Raw genomic sequence first — 16,398 nt, 5'->3', positions numbered from 1 at the left:
TTGAAATTAGCTGGTTTTCTTTCCTTAAAGGAAAAAAAAAAAAGAAATTCAAGTTGATGAGAGTCTGGGTATCAAAAACATGCAGCTTTTTCCCTCCTCTGTGCTCCTGTCAAGCACTGGCACACCAAAGAGAAGACAGTGCAAGGGGCTGCTGCGTGGTCCATAGAGACCGTACAGGCTTTGGACCCAATGGAGAAACGTTCCCATCTGTCCAACAGCACATGGCTCCAGCGTGTTTAGTCTCCTTGGAGCTAGAGGATCACGGATGATGGAGGTGAGAGTATAATGCCCTGCAAAGCAGCACTGTCTCAGAAGTTGTTCAGCTACACCAAATGCCACTGGCATCAGAACCTAAACTCTCCTGCAACTTCTTCCTTATTTTTCACCCTCTTCTCCTAAAGCACAGGAGGTTTGGGTGCTGCAGCAGAGGAAGACAACAAACTTGCTTTTTGCCTACCTAAGAACACTGTGCGTTTGTTCCCCCGTGTATTAACGTACAAAGAAGCCAGCATGTGGCTCAGAGACTCAGACTGATGCAGCCGCCCAGTAACTAAGAGTCCTGGGTAGTACAAGTAGGTATGAAATAATTGTGCAACACCTCCAGCCTTAGGTGAAAGCCCAGAGCCTCGTCTATGTGAACAAAGTGATGTGCAGAGCTGCTGGGACTACAAACCCAAAGAAATAGCTGCCTCAATGCCAACTGGAATAAATAAACGCAGCAAAATGCGAACAGCCATAAGCAACAACGGGGCATTACGCACCAAGGGAACAGTGGCATCTTCTATAACACTGGGAACAGAAGAGATGGACAAGACATTGAGTCAACGTATGAACAGATGGATGTGTTCTCCTGTAGCACACTGTGTCCAGATCATGGCAGGAAAAAATAGCCGTGGCAGGTCTTCACGCCCACCTCCCGCTGGAAGCAAAACTGCGGCTGAAGGAGAAGTTGATCTCACCGTTTTTATACTTTCCCCATGCTCCAAATGGCACTATGACAACTGTGCTGTTGTCTTCAGTGCCGAATTGCATTGCCTGAGAGAAGAAACAAATTGTCAGCATCATCATCTTGCTTGGAAAAGGAAAAAAGTGTCTGGCTCCACATGGGACGCCATGCCCTGAGGCCTAAAACTTCCTTGCCCCTTCCCAGCCCTGATGCTGCATTCTGGTATGCCCCAGAGCTTTGCACAGGCTATACCACCATCCAGAACCCTGGTGAGAAACTGGGCATTTCTGCCTATGCTGATGACATATTCAGCACAGAACAAACTGCAGTTATGGTCCCACGCAGTTCAGTGGATCAGGAGCTAAGTAACTTAATTGAAATGATGCCCAGCAAGGATGTGGCAAGACCCATCCTTGGATTACCGAATGTCTCAACCAGCATACTTCAATTCACTTGAATGTGTGGCTGTATACTTGGCGTTTTTTAAAAACAAACTAAACAAGAAACAACAACAAGCATTTGGTGCAAAGAGAAGCCCTGGCATTACCTGCTCAGTAACAACATGGGCAGCTTCAGCAGGATCATGGCACTGGTTAATGAAGTCACAGATCTCTTGGCTGTTCACCATGAAGTTAATACCATCTGTAGTAAGGACCAAGAAGCTGTCGTCTGCATGATGCAGCTGCAATAAAGGCACACAGTATGCACAAGGATGGAGCAAGTGCTGCAAGGCAAAGTAGCTGCCTTCATTTTTTTTTTTTTTTTTACACTCTGTTACAAAGTACTTTTTCTGGGGGTGCTCATGCTCTCCTGCTTTCTGTGCAAGCACTAACTGGAACCCCCAACCCTTGGCTAGCCAAAGGCTTCCCCTTGAATTCTCGAGCACATCCATCAGCCACAGACTGTGCTCCCTGTACTGGAGGAGAGTGTCTTAAGGTGCTTCCAGTTCTAGGAAGCTGCCCTCTGACTACACTGAGGCCAAAAGACCAGATCCATACATTACTGATTAAACAAAATGCTTCCTTAAACTGAGGATTTCAAGGGAGACATGATAGCACTGTGGTCATCTCCCTAAACCTCACAGGCCTAGTGGGTGGCGTTTAATTAGGACCAACTGAATTTAAGTTCCCCGGCCCTGGGAGGTGCATTGGGGAAAAGTATGAAACAGAATATGAGCTGAGAGGAGAGCCTCCCTGCAAAAGTGAAGGCAACTGTGCTGAATATCTCCTGGGTGGTTAATTTGTTTTCCGGACAACTACAGAGCTATGGTAAGATGTATGCAACTGTCCTTTCCTCCTCCCTTCCTCCCAAGTCTGCAAAACTCCATGTATTCTACTTTTTTCAATGGCAGCCCATCCATATCCCACCTAGTCTTCAGTGATGGTTTTATATCAGCATTAACCTCAAAATTACTCATTTGACCACAAGCCCCAAACAGACTAGCATCTTTGTATTTCAGTAATGGATATCACTTATTACCTTTCTTCCCCGATCCTATATTGTATTGTGATAAATGGGATTTAGAAGTTGATCTGGCTGAATTTAGTATCAGAGGCAGATTCTTTTCTGTGCTGTTAGTGTTAATCTGAAATGACTTAGAGTTGGTCTCTGGTTACTTCACCACCAATAAAAATCAACGCTTGGCCATCAGGCTTCACATGGACGCATGTCGTGTGGGTACCGCCACCTGCATCAAATATCTATGATGCCCTTTAGTCCGAATGTTGCTGTCCCTATTAACCAGGCCTTTTTTTACCTGAACCCTTTTTGTTTCTGGCTGGGCTATCACACCACTGTTTTTAAGATCCAAATCTCCTATGCTCCGTGTCATTGCAAGTCTACCATTCACATGAGGTTGTCCCAAACTGTTCCAGGCAACGAAGCCACCGCACTTCCTAATCCTGTCCAGAGGCACAAAAGAAAAAGTGAATTATGAGTTACTGCTTCACACCATTACCCCGTCTCTATTTGCAATTTCTGTCACTAGCTACTGATGCGGAATGGGGTACGGAAGACCTAAGCTGTGAGACTGAGGGTTGGCTTTTACTGTTTGAAGGGCTCCATGAAAGGATGTGTCTTGGCGGGCCGAGTCCTGACCTGGGAACCATAGTGCATTTCTTCAGGTCTTGGCTCTAACTTGGCAGTTTTGGACAAGTCTGAACCATGTGGTCCCGGCTCTGTGCCAAGTCCTAATTACGCTGATCTTACTGCTGAGACAGTTTATGTTCATGCACGGCTTCCCACATCCACGGTCCTCTAAGTGGAACCAAATGAATTAACTGGAGCTGTGCTGCTTTCTGCCAGCTCAGAGGTGGTCTCGGGGCATTATGTTCAACTCTCTGCTTTCTTCCAGGCCCAACCCAGCAGCAGAACACAAGCACATCCTGACCGAGGCCATCCCCTGGGAAGTCACATCATCAGCCAACAGGTACCTTTCCTTCTCCTCCTTTCTTTCTGGAGTATGGTCAATGGTGAGTTTCATGGCCTTTCCCTTTCGACACAGCAGAGCACGACTGTCTCCCACACTTGCCACAACCAGCTCAATACCGTCCCGGAGCAGAGCCACTGTTGCAGTGGTCCCAGAGTTCATCAGAGTTGCTATAAATGTCATATCAGAGAGAGGTTTTAGCACTGCCTCGAAGCATGGGACCATTTATAACAGCAATAGTTTTAATTGATAAAATGAAGACAACTTGTGCTCTACATTACATTACCAGTAACTGCTTTTAAGTTTAAACTAAATCTACATATACAAAAAAAATACAGCAGACATGCATGCATGTAGGACTGGGGGGAAAGAGAGGAAGTGGAAAGGATAAGTACTTCTGTGCAACAACATGGCTCCATGCAAAGAGGGCAAGTGGAATAAAAGCTGTACTAGGTACAGTGGCTTCCTTTCAGCTTGTAGCAAATAGTTTTTCTGTCCCACTAGCTCACCTCAAGTTACAGGGTTATCATCCTTATCCCTGGGCACAGACTGCACAGGTAGCCCACCATAAAGCTCATGGCTCTTCCCTTCTCTTAGGTGGTGAAGTGGGCAATTGAGTAATAGTAATTGTAGCTCCACATAGTTTGCCAGAAGAGTGATCTCAGAGATCACTAGATCGCTCCTTTACCTCACTCTGTGGTGTCCTCCCACTGCTGTCAGAATTGTTACAGTCTCCCTCTGTTTCCCCCAGCCGAAGCGTTCAGCCAGCAGCCTGCTGGCTTTTTTCAGGAAGGGATGCTGCTCCTTTCAGACCCTGTCAACTTGCTGGAGGTCCCAGCGCAAAGGTGAAGCTGGATTCTGCCTTGCCTTGTTCCTGCAAACCGATGCAGTCAGCTGGCAGCAGCCTTCTGCTCTCCGGGCAATCTGCCCTGGGCACCGGTGGGATCACTTGACAGGGGTGTACAGTGACTGCCTAGAGAGCAGAACAGAGCCCTAGCTGCTGTCTTCCCTCTCTTACAGGTAAAGCAGTGACCTGAGCTGACTCACTGTGTTGGATTAACTGGCGCAAGTAAATCTGAGGGCTTCTCATTTCAATTTCTACAACGCTCTGGAAAAAAAAGAAGTGCTTGAAAAGGAGAAATGTGAGTCTGCCTATTTCAGAAAAGATCTGCAGTTTTATCTGTGGTGAAGGAAATGCCAGTACAACTGTCCAGCTTTGCTTTTTTGTTTGCTTTTTGAAAGGAGCAGTCCCTAATTTTACAGTTAGTACCTTCCCTTCCTGCAAATTATGCAAAGGTAACACAGTAAGAGGTGCCTGGAAAGCAGTAACTCCTGCCAACTTGAGCTATTACTGTAAAATGTCTGGCCAGGACAAGCTATTGCCCACAACACATTTGCATTCACTGCCAGTGCAAATCCCCTTGAAAGGCCCTCTGTAGGTCTCCTGCATTCTGGGATTTTCCAGTTTTTCCAGGTTTTAAAAGCAAGCCAATTCGAGAGCGGTTTTAGGCTAACTTGGGAATGAGAATCTCCAGTTATACTCCTGTTTTCACATTACTAACAGTTGAACTTTCCACCAACACTTCTCCAGAGCTCAGCTAGAACTATGTGCAATCCTACCTCTGGCCCTGCAGCCCTGACCCTGGGGAGGCAGGACAGATCTGAGACAGGACTGCGCATCTGAGCCGGAGGAATGCCAGCCAGCCCCATCTCTGACCAGCTGCCAGCCGACTGGCACGACCGCCTACGTACTACGGAGACAGAAATGCGAGTGCTCTGAGATCTCGGCGACCTCCTTCCCCAGCCCTGCGAGGTCTCAGCACCCCGTAAGTAAAGCAGGGTTGGGAGTTAACTGAAGTACGCAAAGCCCTGAAAGATGCATTGAGCCTTGTTGTGCAGCGAAAGCAGCAAGTTGATGAATCAAAAAAACCTCACAAAACAGTCTGAACTAAGCTTGTGTTATTATTTAAAACAGGTATTATTACTGCAGTGAGGACTTGGTTTAGCTATACACTTAACACATCAATCGTGAACATCAGCCATGGTGACCTAGGTCAAATCTTGGACTACGTTATGGCTGCCATGCAGGCTACGATATTATTTAGATGCTGGTAGCTGCTGACTATTTAGGTAAGCACTGACATCCTGTTTCTAATTTGAAGCAAGGACTAGTACAGTGCAGGCTCACTTTGAGGCACATTATGAAAGTAAGATGCTAACAAGTACCAGTGCGATTAGAAATTTTAGTAGAACCAGTAAAATACCTGTTTTAGCCAACAGTTAAAAGAAGTGAAATGAAGAACCTATGTAAAACTACCTTTTTATTTCACAGAAAATACATTTTATTTAGACGTTAAAATTAATGTACAACTGCCTCTACTCTCCCATTTCATTCCTTGGTTTTGGAACTATGCTGACAAACATAAGCAGTTTCTGAAAAAGTTATGATCTGTAGTCTTTAATTCACTAATGACTGGAAACATTTGGACAGTCAGGTGAATCTGCATCTGTCACGTGCAAACTCTCAAAGACAAAAGAGTCACTATCACAAAATCAAGGGATGGTACTAAAGAACAAGTCAAGATGTCCAGAATTGCGGTAATGGTCATAGTGACTTGACCTTTATATACGATTATTAGTTAAACAGCACTCCTAGAAAAATAAATGCTACTCATGCTCTCTTCCCTGGAACCAGTTCATGATCTGGGTAGGGATGCAAGAACATAGATGTAGCTAGACTACACGCATTATATGATTTCTAGCACAGCTCGAAAACACAGGAATGATGATGGGATAATATTTCTAATGCTTTACGACAACTGCTGCTAGGTTATTTAATAATATCAAAATATGTTGCATCGGCATATATATTGGTTTTAACAATTAAAGAGTTTATTTTGTTTTCCTAACAATATCACTATAAAACTAAGATCTTTCAATAGGTTCTTAACACTCACTGGACAACTTCTACTGCAAGTCATCTCAACTAATGTGACAAAGAGGATGTGGGAACCTTCCAGTAGTCCAGGCTAGGAACCGCCGGACTCCTTCACCTGGGACAAAATTAAGCAGATCTCTCTTTCCACTGAAGCCCAGCATATAGTGTCCAGGGCCTCCAGTTCTAGAGCTGCTGACCAGGTACAGTGTCTGCCACAAATAACACGCACACAGAGGCAAATAGGAAATTCACCCAGGGACTTTGTTCAAACAAAATAAACCTGCAACACTGGAGATGAAAGAATAAGGGCTGCAGAACAGGGGAAGTAGTCACTCTTGGGTTTGCCTGCACTATCTTTTGCAGGTTGTATAGGAAGTACTTGAGGCTTACACACGCATCTTTGGCCACAGATAAATCAGCCTTTGTATCTCTGGGGAATTGCCACTGTTCTCCCCTTCTCGCTAAAACTGTGTGACAAAACCAGTTCAAATTCAGCCAAAGTAAAAGCTATTTTTTTTTTTTTCTGTGGAGGTCAGTTACCAACCAACAAATCAACCAAAGAATTGTATCAATGCTAGAGGGCCAGCTGTCTCATATATGGCAAGAGTGGCCACTCTGAAGAACTTCTTCAGTACAGAATATGGCCCAATCTGTTTCCTCAAGGTAATTTATTTTTTTATGTGTATATATATGTATTTCTATATAACACGAAAATGGGGAGTTCAAACCAGTGCCAACTAAAATGAGGCCACTTAAAAGGCACTGAATAGAGGTATATGAATCATTCTGATCCCATATCTGGGAAAATATGCAAAATAAACACCCCTTTAATACTGTCATTAGTATATTCTAATTTGATTAGGTAATAATCAGGGCCCTTGGATAAAAAGTCTGCTTTTGTAACATTGATGGATTTATGAAATATTTAAGTACAATTTCTGCAGCTCTCCCTTTTCCTCAGTGTTGCAGGTTAACATATTCAAAGAAATAAAAATCATATGTTTGGTAACTTAAAAAACCAAAACCAAACCCCACTACTTTTTAAATGTAGTTATTTTTAAATAACTTTTGCCGTTTGCTCAGCATAATAAAATTCCAGGAGTGCCTTTCAAACATACATACATCAGTTAATACCTGGCTATGTTTTAACAAGATGGCTATTCCAGAAGTGAGTGGCCAATGTGATTAGAGTTGGATGCACTGAACATGGAGGTCGATGGAAGACTCCCTGTTGTTTAGTAGTGGATTGCAGTGAGCAGAAACAGTAGCAGTACCTTGTAGGACTGCATTAGGCCAGGAGAGGGTATGTCTTACATGTCTCCAGAGAGATGCTCAAGCACATGATTCACTTCCTTATTTCTGTCCTTGCTAAGCAAAGCTATTCAGTTTTTACATTTCAGTTTTTATGGCTGGTCAAAAATATCAGAAAATTCTGTCTATCTGTGTTAACAGTTGTCCCTGTTATATTTGTATAATGATGTATAATGTGTATAATGATGTATAATGTATATAATGACATATTTGTTGGACGTGAGCTTCCCTTATTCTGTCCTACAGCTAAGGTTAGCAGTGATTTAAAAGTGACTGGATATGTGGGGAAGTGAATGAAAATGCATTTTTGAAGAGATCTCAAAGACCATGCTTAAGGATTCAGGCATATCTCTAAGCTGTTAATGATTAGAAAGGATTTAGCTGGAGGAGAGATTATCCCAGATCTGCCTACAGCAAGTTTCTTATGCTTTTCTGTGAAACAACAGGTACAGATCACTGTCAGAGGGGATACTGGACCAGTCTCCAGCGGGCCAGTACAGCACTACAACAGCACCAGTGAACTGCATGCCAGACACAGTAGCAGTACCTAGAACACATACATATATCTTTTTTTTATTGAAAGCTCACAGAAACTATTATGCTATATATTTTCCATCTATAATTTCGAATATTGTGTAATTGTAAAGTGACCTACAAAGGGCTATGCCCTTGAAGACATAGCTAGGTGCTCCAACAAGGCAAATCTCTAGTCCTGTTAAATTTGTGCCATGATATGAGATTTTTACCCCTTAAATAGTACTATAAACAATGCGTCAAACAAAACCCATGCAATTTTGGCTACAGGGTTTTGTCCCAGGACTTATATTCCTCCAGGCACACACTTTCAAAGCTGGTCGTGTGTTAGTAAAGACCTGGACATCCTGAACATGCACTGTTTGGTGGGGTTTTTTTGCAGATCTATTGAAAGGAGTGAACCCTGGCAGGGTCATCTACTGAAACAAGACTAAGCTATTATTTTCCATTTTGTCATCTATGGCCACATTCCAGACAGAGGTCAGTCTTGGGGAGCATCCAGTGTATCCCAGAAACCCAGTGTTACACAACCAGCCACCATTTTCAAGATACTTTAGCATACTTGACTGTCACATCTAGAATAGCCACAATTAATCAGAAATTTTGCTGGCAAACGGAATCACTTTGAAAGTAGGCTTCTAACAAGGATACATGCCAAGCATTGAAATTTTATATAACTTTCAAAACAGCAGCAACAACAAAAATATCCACACCAAGCAGTCAACATCATATTGAATTATTTTAACAACAGATATGCAAGAAGTTCAATTTGTTCAGAAATCCACAGTTGTCTCTGCGCCCTGTTACTCCACTCTTTGCCTTATAGTTCGCTTTTCAGCTGGGCAACCAGTCAAGAGCACTGGGCACTTTTAGATCCCACTGGCTCCTGCAAGAGCTTGCAAGTGCTCAGCCTACCTGAGAAACACTGAGTGGTTGCCAGAGTGTGGCCTCTGTGGATGTTTGACAACAATTTTGCCCTCTATTTTGCCTGACCTCAAGCTTTTTTAATGAAGAGGGTCTGTCCAGTATCTTGGTAACTGTTACATAAGTTTGCTGGCATTTGCATTATATTTCACTAAGCAGCACCTGTTAAGTTACATGAAAAAAATCCTATAAGCAGTTCCAAAATGCTCAGCTTGCTGCACAACTGGAATGTCAAATATTGTTGTTATCCAGTTCCATTAAGTCTCATGTACAAAATGCTATCATCAGAAACCATTTTCAGAATAACAGAATAATATATCAAGTACAGTTCCCAATCCTTCTCCTCAAGGAGCTGCTCTGACACTTCACAGAAGTCACTTCAATGAGCCAAACCAAGAGCTGCCCTAGTAACAAAGTGGCAGGGAGGGGGGCGAATATAACAGATCTTCATGTTAGTGAAAACGAAAGGTCCCGATCCAGGGAAGCACACAGGCCTGTATTCAGATGATTTCTTGAATTTGAGCTTTTAAGAAAATGTATTTGCAAGGAGGCTCTTGGGTAAAAAGCACATCTGCTCTACTGATGTGTCTCTCATGAGTGCAGTTTAAACTCACCCTGTAGGTCAAAAGTGACTCTGGACCTTTTTACCACATCATTATTTTTTAAATGATTTCAATATTAAAAAAAAAAAAAAAGGATATAATGGGGAAAATTAGCTTTATAGATTTAATTCCCCTTTTTTAAGGGCTGCATTTCAGGACTTAAAGACTTTTTTTCCTAACATCCCTGATACCTTAGCTTGTAAGAGGAAAGCTGTATATCCCTCACAGTGCTGCAACAGTCAGGCTACCTGTCCTGACAGGAAATACTTGAGCCTATCGAGATTCATCTAGCAGTTAAAGTGCAGGAAGCCACTTCGTTACTTGATTGTATTCGTTCATTGTTTAAGAAAAGTAGCTTGAGAATACATTAACAATTCTGTCCCTAGAGGGCTTGTTCTTTTCAAGTCTTTCTTGGAGAGAAAACTTTTACAGTTTCTGTTCATCATTTTGCCAGCACCTGTACCAGCCCTGGGACAGGGGTTATGTTTGTTTGGTTTTTTTTGTTGTGGGTTTGTTTGGTTTTTATTGGGTTTGTTTTGTGGTGTTTTTTTTTTTTAAGACCTGGCTAAACTGACTCTTAAAATTGTATCTCATGGCTGAGGAAACTCCTGTGACAGAACTGGGACCTCTATCTCCCTTCCCAAGTTACTCTCTATAAGCACCAGTTGCTGGAATTTCAGATGCACTTAGTCTCTAGACATATACACAAGAACTTGATTAACAGCCAGGACTAAGGAGTCTAAAAGGGCTGGTGCGAGCTTTACCCACAGCCTTACCACAGCCAACCTTGTTTTCCTCTTCACTGCTTTTTTCCCTTTCACACTCAGCTACTCCTGTGATTCTGTTTGTGCAGAACCAATATCAATTGTATTAATTTTGGCTTACATTCCTCCTCAGGTGCAGCAGAGAGAAAGGGGAACTTTTGACACTACTGCTTTTAACCCACAGGAATAACAGCTTAAAAAAAAAAAAAAAAAAACAGAAACAAACAAACACCAAAAACACCAATTTAAAAAAAAAATCCCCCCCCCGACATCTTACACAGTGAAGTTACGCTCTTTGCAAATCTAAGTCACTGTCTGCTAACTTGACAAACGCTCTACTTGACAGAATCACATTGAAAGAAATTCATTGATGATTATGGTTACATTCAGATAAATAACTGCCCCAGTAAATTTGATTTAGACTTTTTATAGCTGTTTCATTTTAAGGAGATAAAGCATAATTGTTGCATTTGCAGTAGGTGATCAGAACAAAATCCTATGTTAAATAAAACAAGCATTTTTCAAGCATTTTTCTGGACATTTTACTAAAAAACTACTGAATAATTAGGAAAAACCCTATTCTCCACACTCATATGAGTAGAATATTTTTTTTACCTACCATCAGCAGACAGATGAGCATGCCTCTCATATGCTTTGTTTATTTCTAGAAAAGCTTTGTTCAAAACATTTTCCAAGTTCTCTTCCTGAGCAAGAAATTCTCTGGAAACAAACAAGCAAACAAAAAATTAAACTTCTTTCCAAGAAATATACATCTTGATCAATCTCTTCCATAGTCTTATCTCCTCCCTGTATGCATTGAATAATACTAGATTTCAATGAAAAGGTATTAGGACTTTACTAATGACCTGCTCTGGAAGCATAATCCTGCAATTTTGCAAATAGATAAAATTATTCTTCCAACACCCAGGGATGTGACACAGAGATACAGAAGAGTGTAAGCAAGCGAGCTGTAGGTCAATGACCACAGTGAGCCCATCTGAAAACAGTTGATTCACACTCTGTGTTCCCAGTCCTGTCCTGGAAGGTGGGTACAATCCTTGTCTTTCCGGGCTTGCTCAATAGGGCAGGCACCATACAAATGAAGTAGTTCATAGCATGTCCATTGTAATGGACTGCTCCAGTCCAGTGCTCCTGCTGTCCCATTGGGCTAGGTGGCTATATAACCTAGGAAGGTTAGTGACAGTGTATGACCCACCAGTTCGCTGTCAGTCCTAAGGAAGGAATCTCTACTGTCATTCATATGACACGCATTCACTTGATGCACACTTACTTAATATATTTTTCCATGTACTTATCACAGAAGTCTGCTGCTGCTGCCCCACCATGTCCATCATATACTGCAAAGTATAGGACATCCTCCGTCAACTGGGCATAATCAAACCGGTCTTCATTTTCCTTACGCTTCCCGATATGACTAGCGCAGCCCACGTTGGCCAGGCTGACTTTTGGAATCGGCTTCCCATACTTTATGCTTGGTGGGAGGAGAATAGGTTCATCAATGCGATTATCCCAGATGCCAAAGGTGTCCCATGTGGTAGGTCGCCCGCTCCCATCTGAATCGAAGCGGGAAGCACGGCGCTCGGAGGTGGAGCTGTAGCAAGCAGCTGTCGGACGCTTCTCGTCTTGCAAGAGGCGGGACGTCAGCACAGCTCTCCTTCTAACTTGATACCCTCCGTTTCGTACCAAATTAATTAAAGTAGCTGTTGACATAACTTGTCTTCACAGAGATTCGCAGGAATAAAAGATCAGTAATAGAAGATACGCAGCTGCTGGAATGTCTTCGAGAACAGAGAGAAAACTGATCAGGAAACAAGAAGCACAGGAAGGGGAATTTTCAGTTACATCATTCAGGAAACAATGTCACCCTCAGAGCCCGCTAATCATGCGTAGCACAGCACTGCCTAGAAGAAACTACAGAGGGATCTGCATGACTCGCCGAGAAACAATCCTACACAGACCAGCCCGCATCTAATGGGGAGTACTGCAGATAGATCAAGGCAAGGCATTTCTGCTGGTCACCTGCATAATGATACCCTGAATTTTCAAAGGTTGAAAAGGTTGTGATGGAGCAAATGAGAGTGATAATGACTTTACTGCATGTCAGCTACAATATGAATATGTGAAAATATGAGGTAAGGTCATGAAAATGAGCTGATCGTGCATGCTCTTCAACCAATTGCTGAAACAGCTGTACTGTGGCTCCTGGGGAGAGGGTAGGAGAAATATATTTGCTTAGATTTTAAAGAATTTTTTCACCTGCACATGATATTCTGTTCTGTCACAGTTAATGAGGATTTGAACAATACTTTTTAACACAGACCTGTGAAGTGAATTGTGATTTTCTTAGGCTACCTAAGAATGCTCACTGAGAGTATATCCATGGACATACACAACTGCACACACAAACTTCCTCCAGTAAAACCCCATGCAGCAGTTGTTTGCTGTTTTGTCTACCCTGAAGTTCTCTGCCACCTAACCCTGAAATGGGGCCCCTTGGCTAACACAGGCAAGTAAGATCTTCTACTGGCTTCTCAGATCTCTTTTCCAGCACAGATAAATTAAACTGACCACTTGGCTCAGCACAGATAAAAATTCACCAGTGATGATTCATCTAGCATGCTGAAAAAATGTAGAAAGATTGGCTTATTTAACCTATTACGGAATAACACAAAACTTGATGAAAGTCCAAGAGGCTGTGATGCAGTTTGTAGTAACTCCACATTGTTGCACCACAGTAATTTGAACTGGACCATCAGATCACTGTAACTAACCACACTAAATTTTAAGTGAGGGATTTCGAATTTAATTGCTGGAAGTTTACCGAGAGCAAAATTTCAAGTGAAAGGTATTATATGCTATAGTAAAGGAATTAAAAATATGCAAGCTCATGGCGAATGCCAAAAAAAAAAAAAAAAAAGACAGCAGGGTGGTGTGACATAATCAAGCAGCAAAGAGCAACACATGTACCCCAGAGACACTGTAATTCCGGGCTGGACTGCCTTGCCGTTGTACTTTCCCCATGCCAATCACAATTGCATCTGTAGATTTGATATATTTGTTAAGACTACTTTTTAAAATTACTAGACAAAGTCCGGGTGCTTGCAAAAACACACAGACAAAGGTAACTTAGTAAGTGGTTGCTTTAGTAGAAAAATGTCTGTGACAGGAGTTTTCTGGACACCTCCATTAAACTTGTCATTCACAGCTCAAAGCAGGTTGCTTTAGATGCTCTTGGTTTACCTTTCATGCAATTCTTAGATGAAGAAAGGTTTCTTTACTTAGCACTTACTTAGAGAGTGACTGTCAGCTTGGTAAAAGGCCAAACGTGCCATCATTGCACCAGATGACTGTGAGCTAGGCCACCAGGTGAGTGGAATTGACCACTTGGCATTTTAAGATCTTTCCATTTTATTGCGGGGTGACAGCAACATCACGTCCTTACTTCAGTATATTTACAGGTATTTGAAAATTGATTTACTTTCCTGAGTTGCTTTTTCTTTTCTGTTACCCTTGACTCATAACAACAGTATGCTAACTTCCTTCTGTGAAACACAGCACGACCAAACTGAAAGCCCGCCAATTAACAAAACCCACACTTGCTTTCACTTCTGTCAGCTTGAAAGGAGAACATGAAATGTTAGCTATATTTAGATTTCCCGGTATCCACAGCATGAATCAGAAGATTAATACAAAATCCCAAGATAATTAATGCAAACTCAACGCTTAAAAGGCGCTTTTTTTTTCTTCCCCAGGCAAGTATAAATGCTGATGACTGTTTGGCTTTTCAAGTGTCTCTGCAAGTCAGGAGTAGGAACCTGATCTTTAGTTTCTGTGATGTAAATAGTTATGCTTTCTGCTGCACATATAACAGTCTGTGCTTTCCTAACTGATACGTCTGCAAGCAGAGGGCAAGCCTATCAGGGCAAAACAAGACCGAGGTCTTGGAAAGGGGGGCATTGGTGTTAAAGCCAAAGTCCAAGGCAGGCAGTTGTAGATGGAAACCTGTTTTGAGGTTCTCCATCTGATTCTGGTCACCTGTACACATTTAACTTAAAGAAATGGTTCCTGCAGTTAGCCAGGGAAATACAATGCTTAAAGCAAATTAAGTGAGTGATTAAACTGTAGCTCAACACGCATGGTGCTCCCTTCACAGGCTGGCTGCTTCTTGGCAGATGGAAATTTTCCAGATTGTGAGAAGGGGGAAAAAAAGCAACCCGGACGACAGCGAAGGCATGCCCGATGCCCCAGGGGATTGAACGCATTTAAAAAGGAATTTAAAACTCTGAACACGCTTAAGTGCACTTCCCTTGCATGCTTTCCAAACCCCACAGATGTGGGCAGTACCGTACGTTGCTGTGTGTTAAGCTCGTCTTAAATCAGAGGGTGTTTTTTTTTTTTAATCTTTGACAATATAATCTCACCCCCTGTCTGGATAATAAACTGCGTAGATAGCAGCAATTTTTAAGAGGTTTCTGCTGGTATTTGCTAATTACGAATTAGTACACGACCGAGCTACGATGGGTTTATGCTATGTATGCAAACGCTGAGCAGTTACGTTAGGCAGCGCCGCGCGAGCCACTGAGGAAAGCCTGCTGTAACCAGCAGAGAGCTCCCCCCGCCTGCGAGCCCCTCCATGGCGGGAGAGGAGCTGCTCCCGCTTCTCCGCGGCCGCGCCTGTGCGCGCCCGGAGGGACTGCGGCCCCGGCCGCCGCGGGCGGAGGAGGCAAGGCAGAGGGGCCAGGAAGGCAGGCAAGCCCCGGCCCTGCGCACCAGCCATCGCCCGGAGACCGACGGTGCCCGTTTGTTCCCTCCCGCCCGCTGCTCCCACCGGGCCGCGCTCGCGCTCGCCAGCTGCCGGCCGTGCCCCGCCGAGGCTCGCGAGACTGCACCTGCCGCCGCCGGCGGAAGGGACGGGCGCCGGTAAGCGGCTCGCTGCGCCCGCCGCGCGGCCCGGCCCCAGCCGCCGCCCATCCCGCTCCCCTCACCGAAATGGAGCGAGTGGAGGGAGAAGTTTCTGAGCCCTGGCTACCCGCCCCGCTCCCCTGCCGCACCCCCACCCCAGGCAGACTCGGCCGTGAAGGGGCGCCGGCGCTAAACGTCGGCGCGGGCCGCCGGGCTGCCTCGGGGGCAGCGGCCTTTACCTCCTTCCGCGCCCAGGCAGCCGGCGGCGGCGGCGGGGAGCTGCGCCCCAGCGATGCGAGAGCGGCACCTCCCCCGAGCAAGGCTGCAAGCAGCGCGCGCCCCGCGCCCGCCCGCTGCCTTTTCCACTGGCACCGCCCCTCCGGCCCGTCGGGCCAATCGGACGGCGGCCGGGGCCGTGCCGCAGCAGCCCTGCCCCCCGCCGTCCCCAATGGCGACTGCCGCGGCGGCCGAGCCTCCCCCACCGCCCCTGCCCCGCCCGCCTCGCGCCCGGCCGTTGGCCGTGACGGGCGGCCGAGAACCGCCAGGGGCCCGGGGGGGCGGTGCCGCCGGGCCCGGCAGGGGCGGCCGGCAGCCGGCGGGGCGGGGGGAGCAAGGCCGCAGGGCGGCTCTTGCCGCGGGCGTTGTGGCGGCCCCGCGCCTGCCTTGCTGCCGCGCCACTGCTTTCCGGCCGTGGCGGCGGCGGCTCTTGCTCGTCTCCGTCCTCCCCCCTGGCAGGAGCGAGGGACCGGAGGAGGAGGAGGAGGAGGGAGACCGGTACGGCCTTGGCCGAGGCGAAGGCGTCGGGCCCGTAGCGCTGCCCCGGCGGTGTTCCCCACAGCCCCGGTCTGCGCTCCGCCGCCTCTCTGGCCCCGCGGAGCCAGGCTCGGCCGGGTGGGAAGCGCGATCGCAGGGCCGTGCCGGCGGTGCCTATCGCTACCGCACGTGGGCTTCTCGGGGGGGGCTTTCGAGGAAAGGTTATGTTGTTACGGAAAGATAGGGCGACAGATGCAAAATACAGTCGAGTGTGC

General features: G+C 45.3%; 1 protein-coding gene across 1 annotated transcript; it reads right to left on the bottom strand.

The window, feature by feature from the left end:
- Window positions 1-903: 903 nt before the first annotated feature.
- PPM1K (protein phosphatase, Mg2+/Mn2+ dependent 1K) lies at window positions 904-12,178 on the bottom strand (the record flags this gene model as incomplete). The annotated part of the gene is made up of 6 exons (XM_081999128.1): window positions 904-1,035; window positions 1,494-1,628; window positions 2,703-2,847; window positions 3,379-3,544; window positions 11,067-11,167; window positions 11,739-12,178. The coding sequence occupies 6 exons, from the start codon at window positions 12,176-12,178 to the stop codon at window positions 904-906; spliced, it is 1,119 nt and encodes a 372-aa protein (XP_081855254.1).
- Between the last annotated feature and the right edge of the window lie 4,220 nt (window positions 12,179-16,398).

This window comes from Phaethon aethereus, assembly GCF_964289735.1.
Source record: "Phaethon aethereus genome assembly, chromosome: 4".
In the NCBI taxonomy this organism is placed as follows: domain Eukaryota; kingdom Metazoa; phylum Chordata; class Aves; order Phaethontiformes; family Phaethontidae; genus Phaethon; species Phaethon aethereus.
This window is presented reverse-complemented; position numbering and strand designations above follow the sequence as displayed.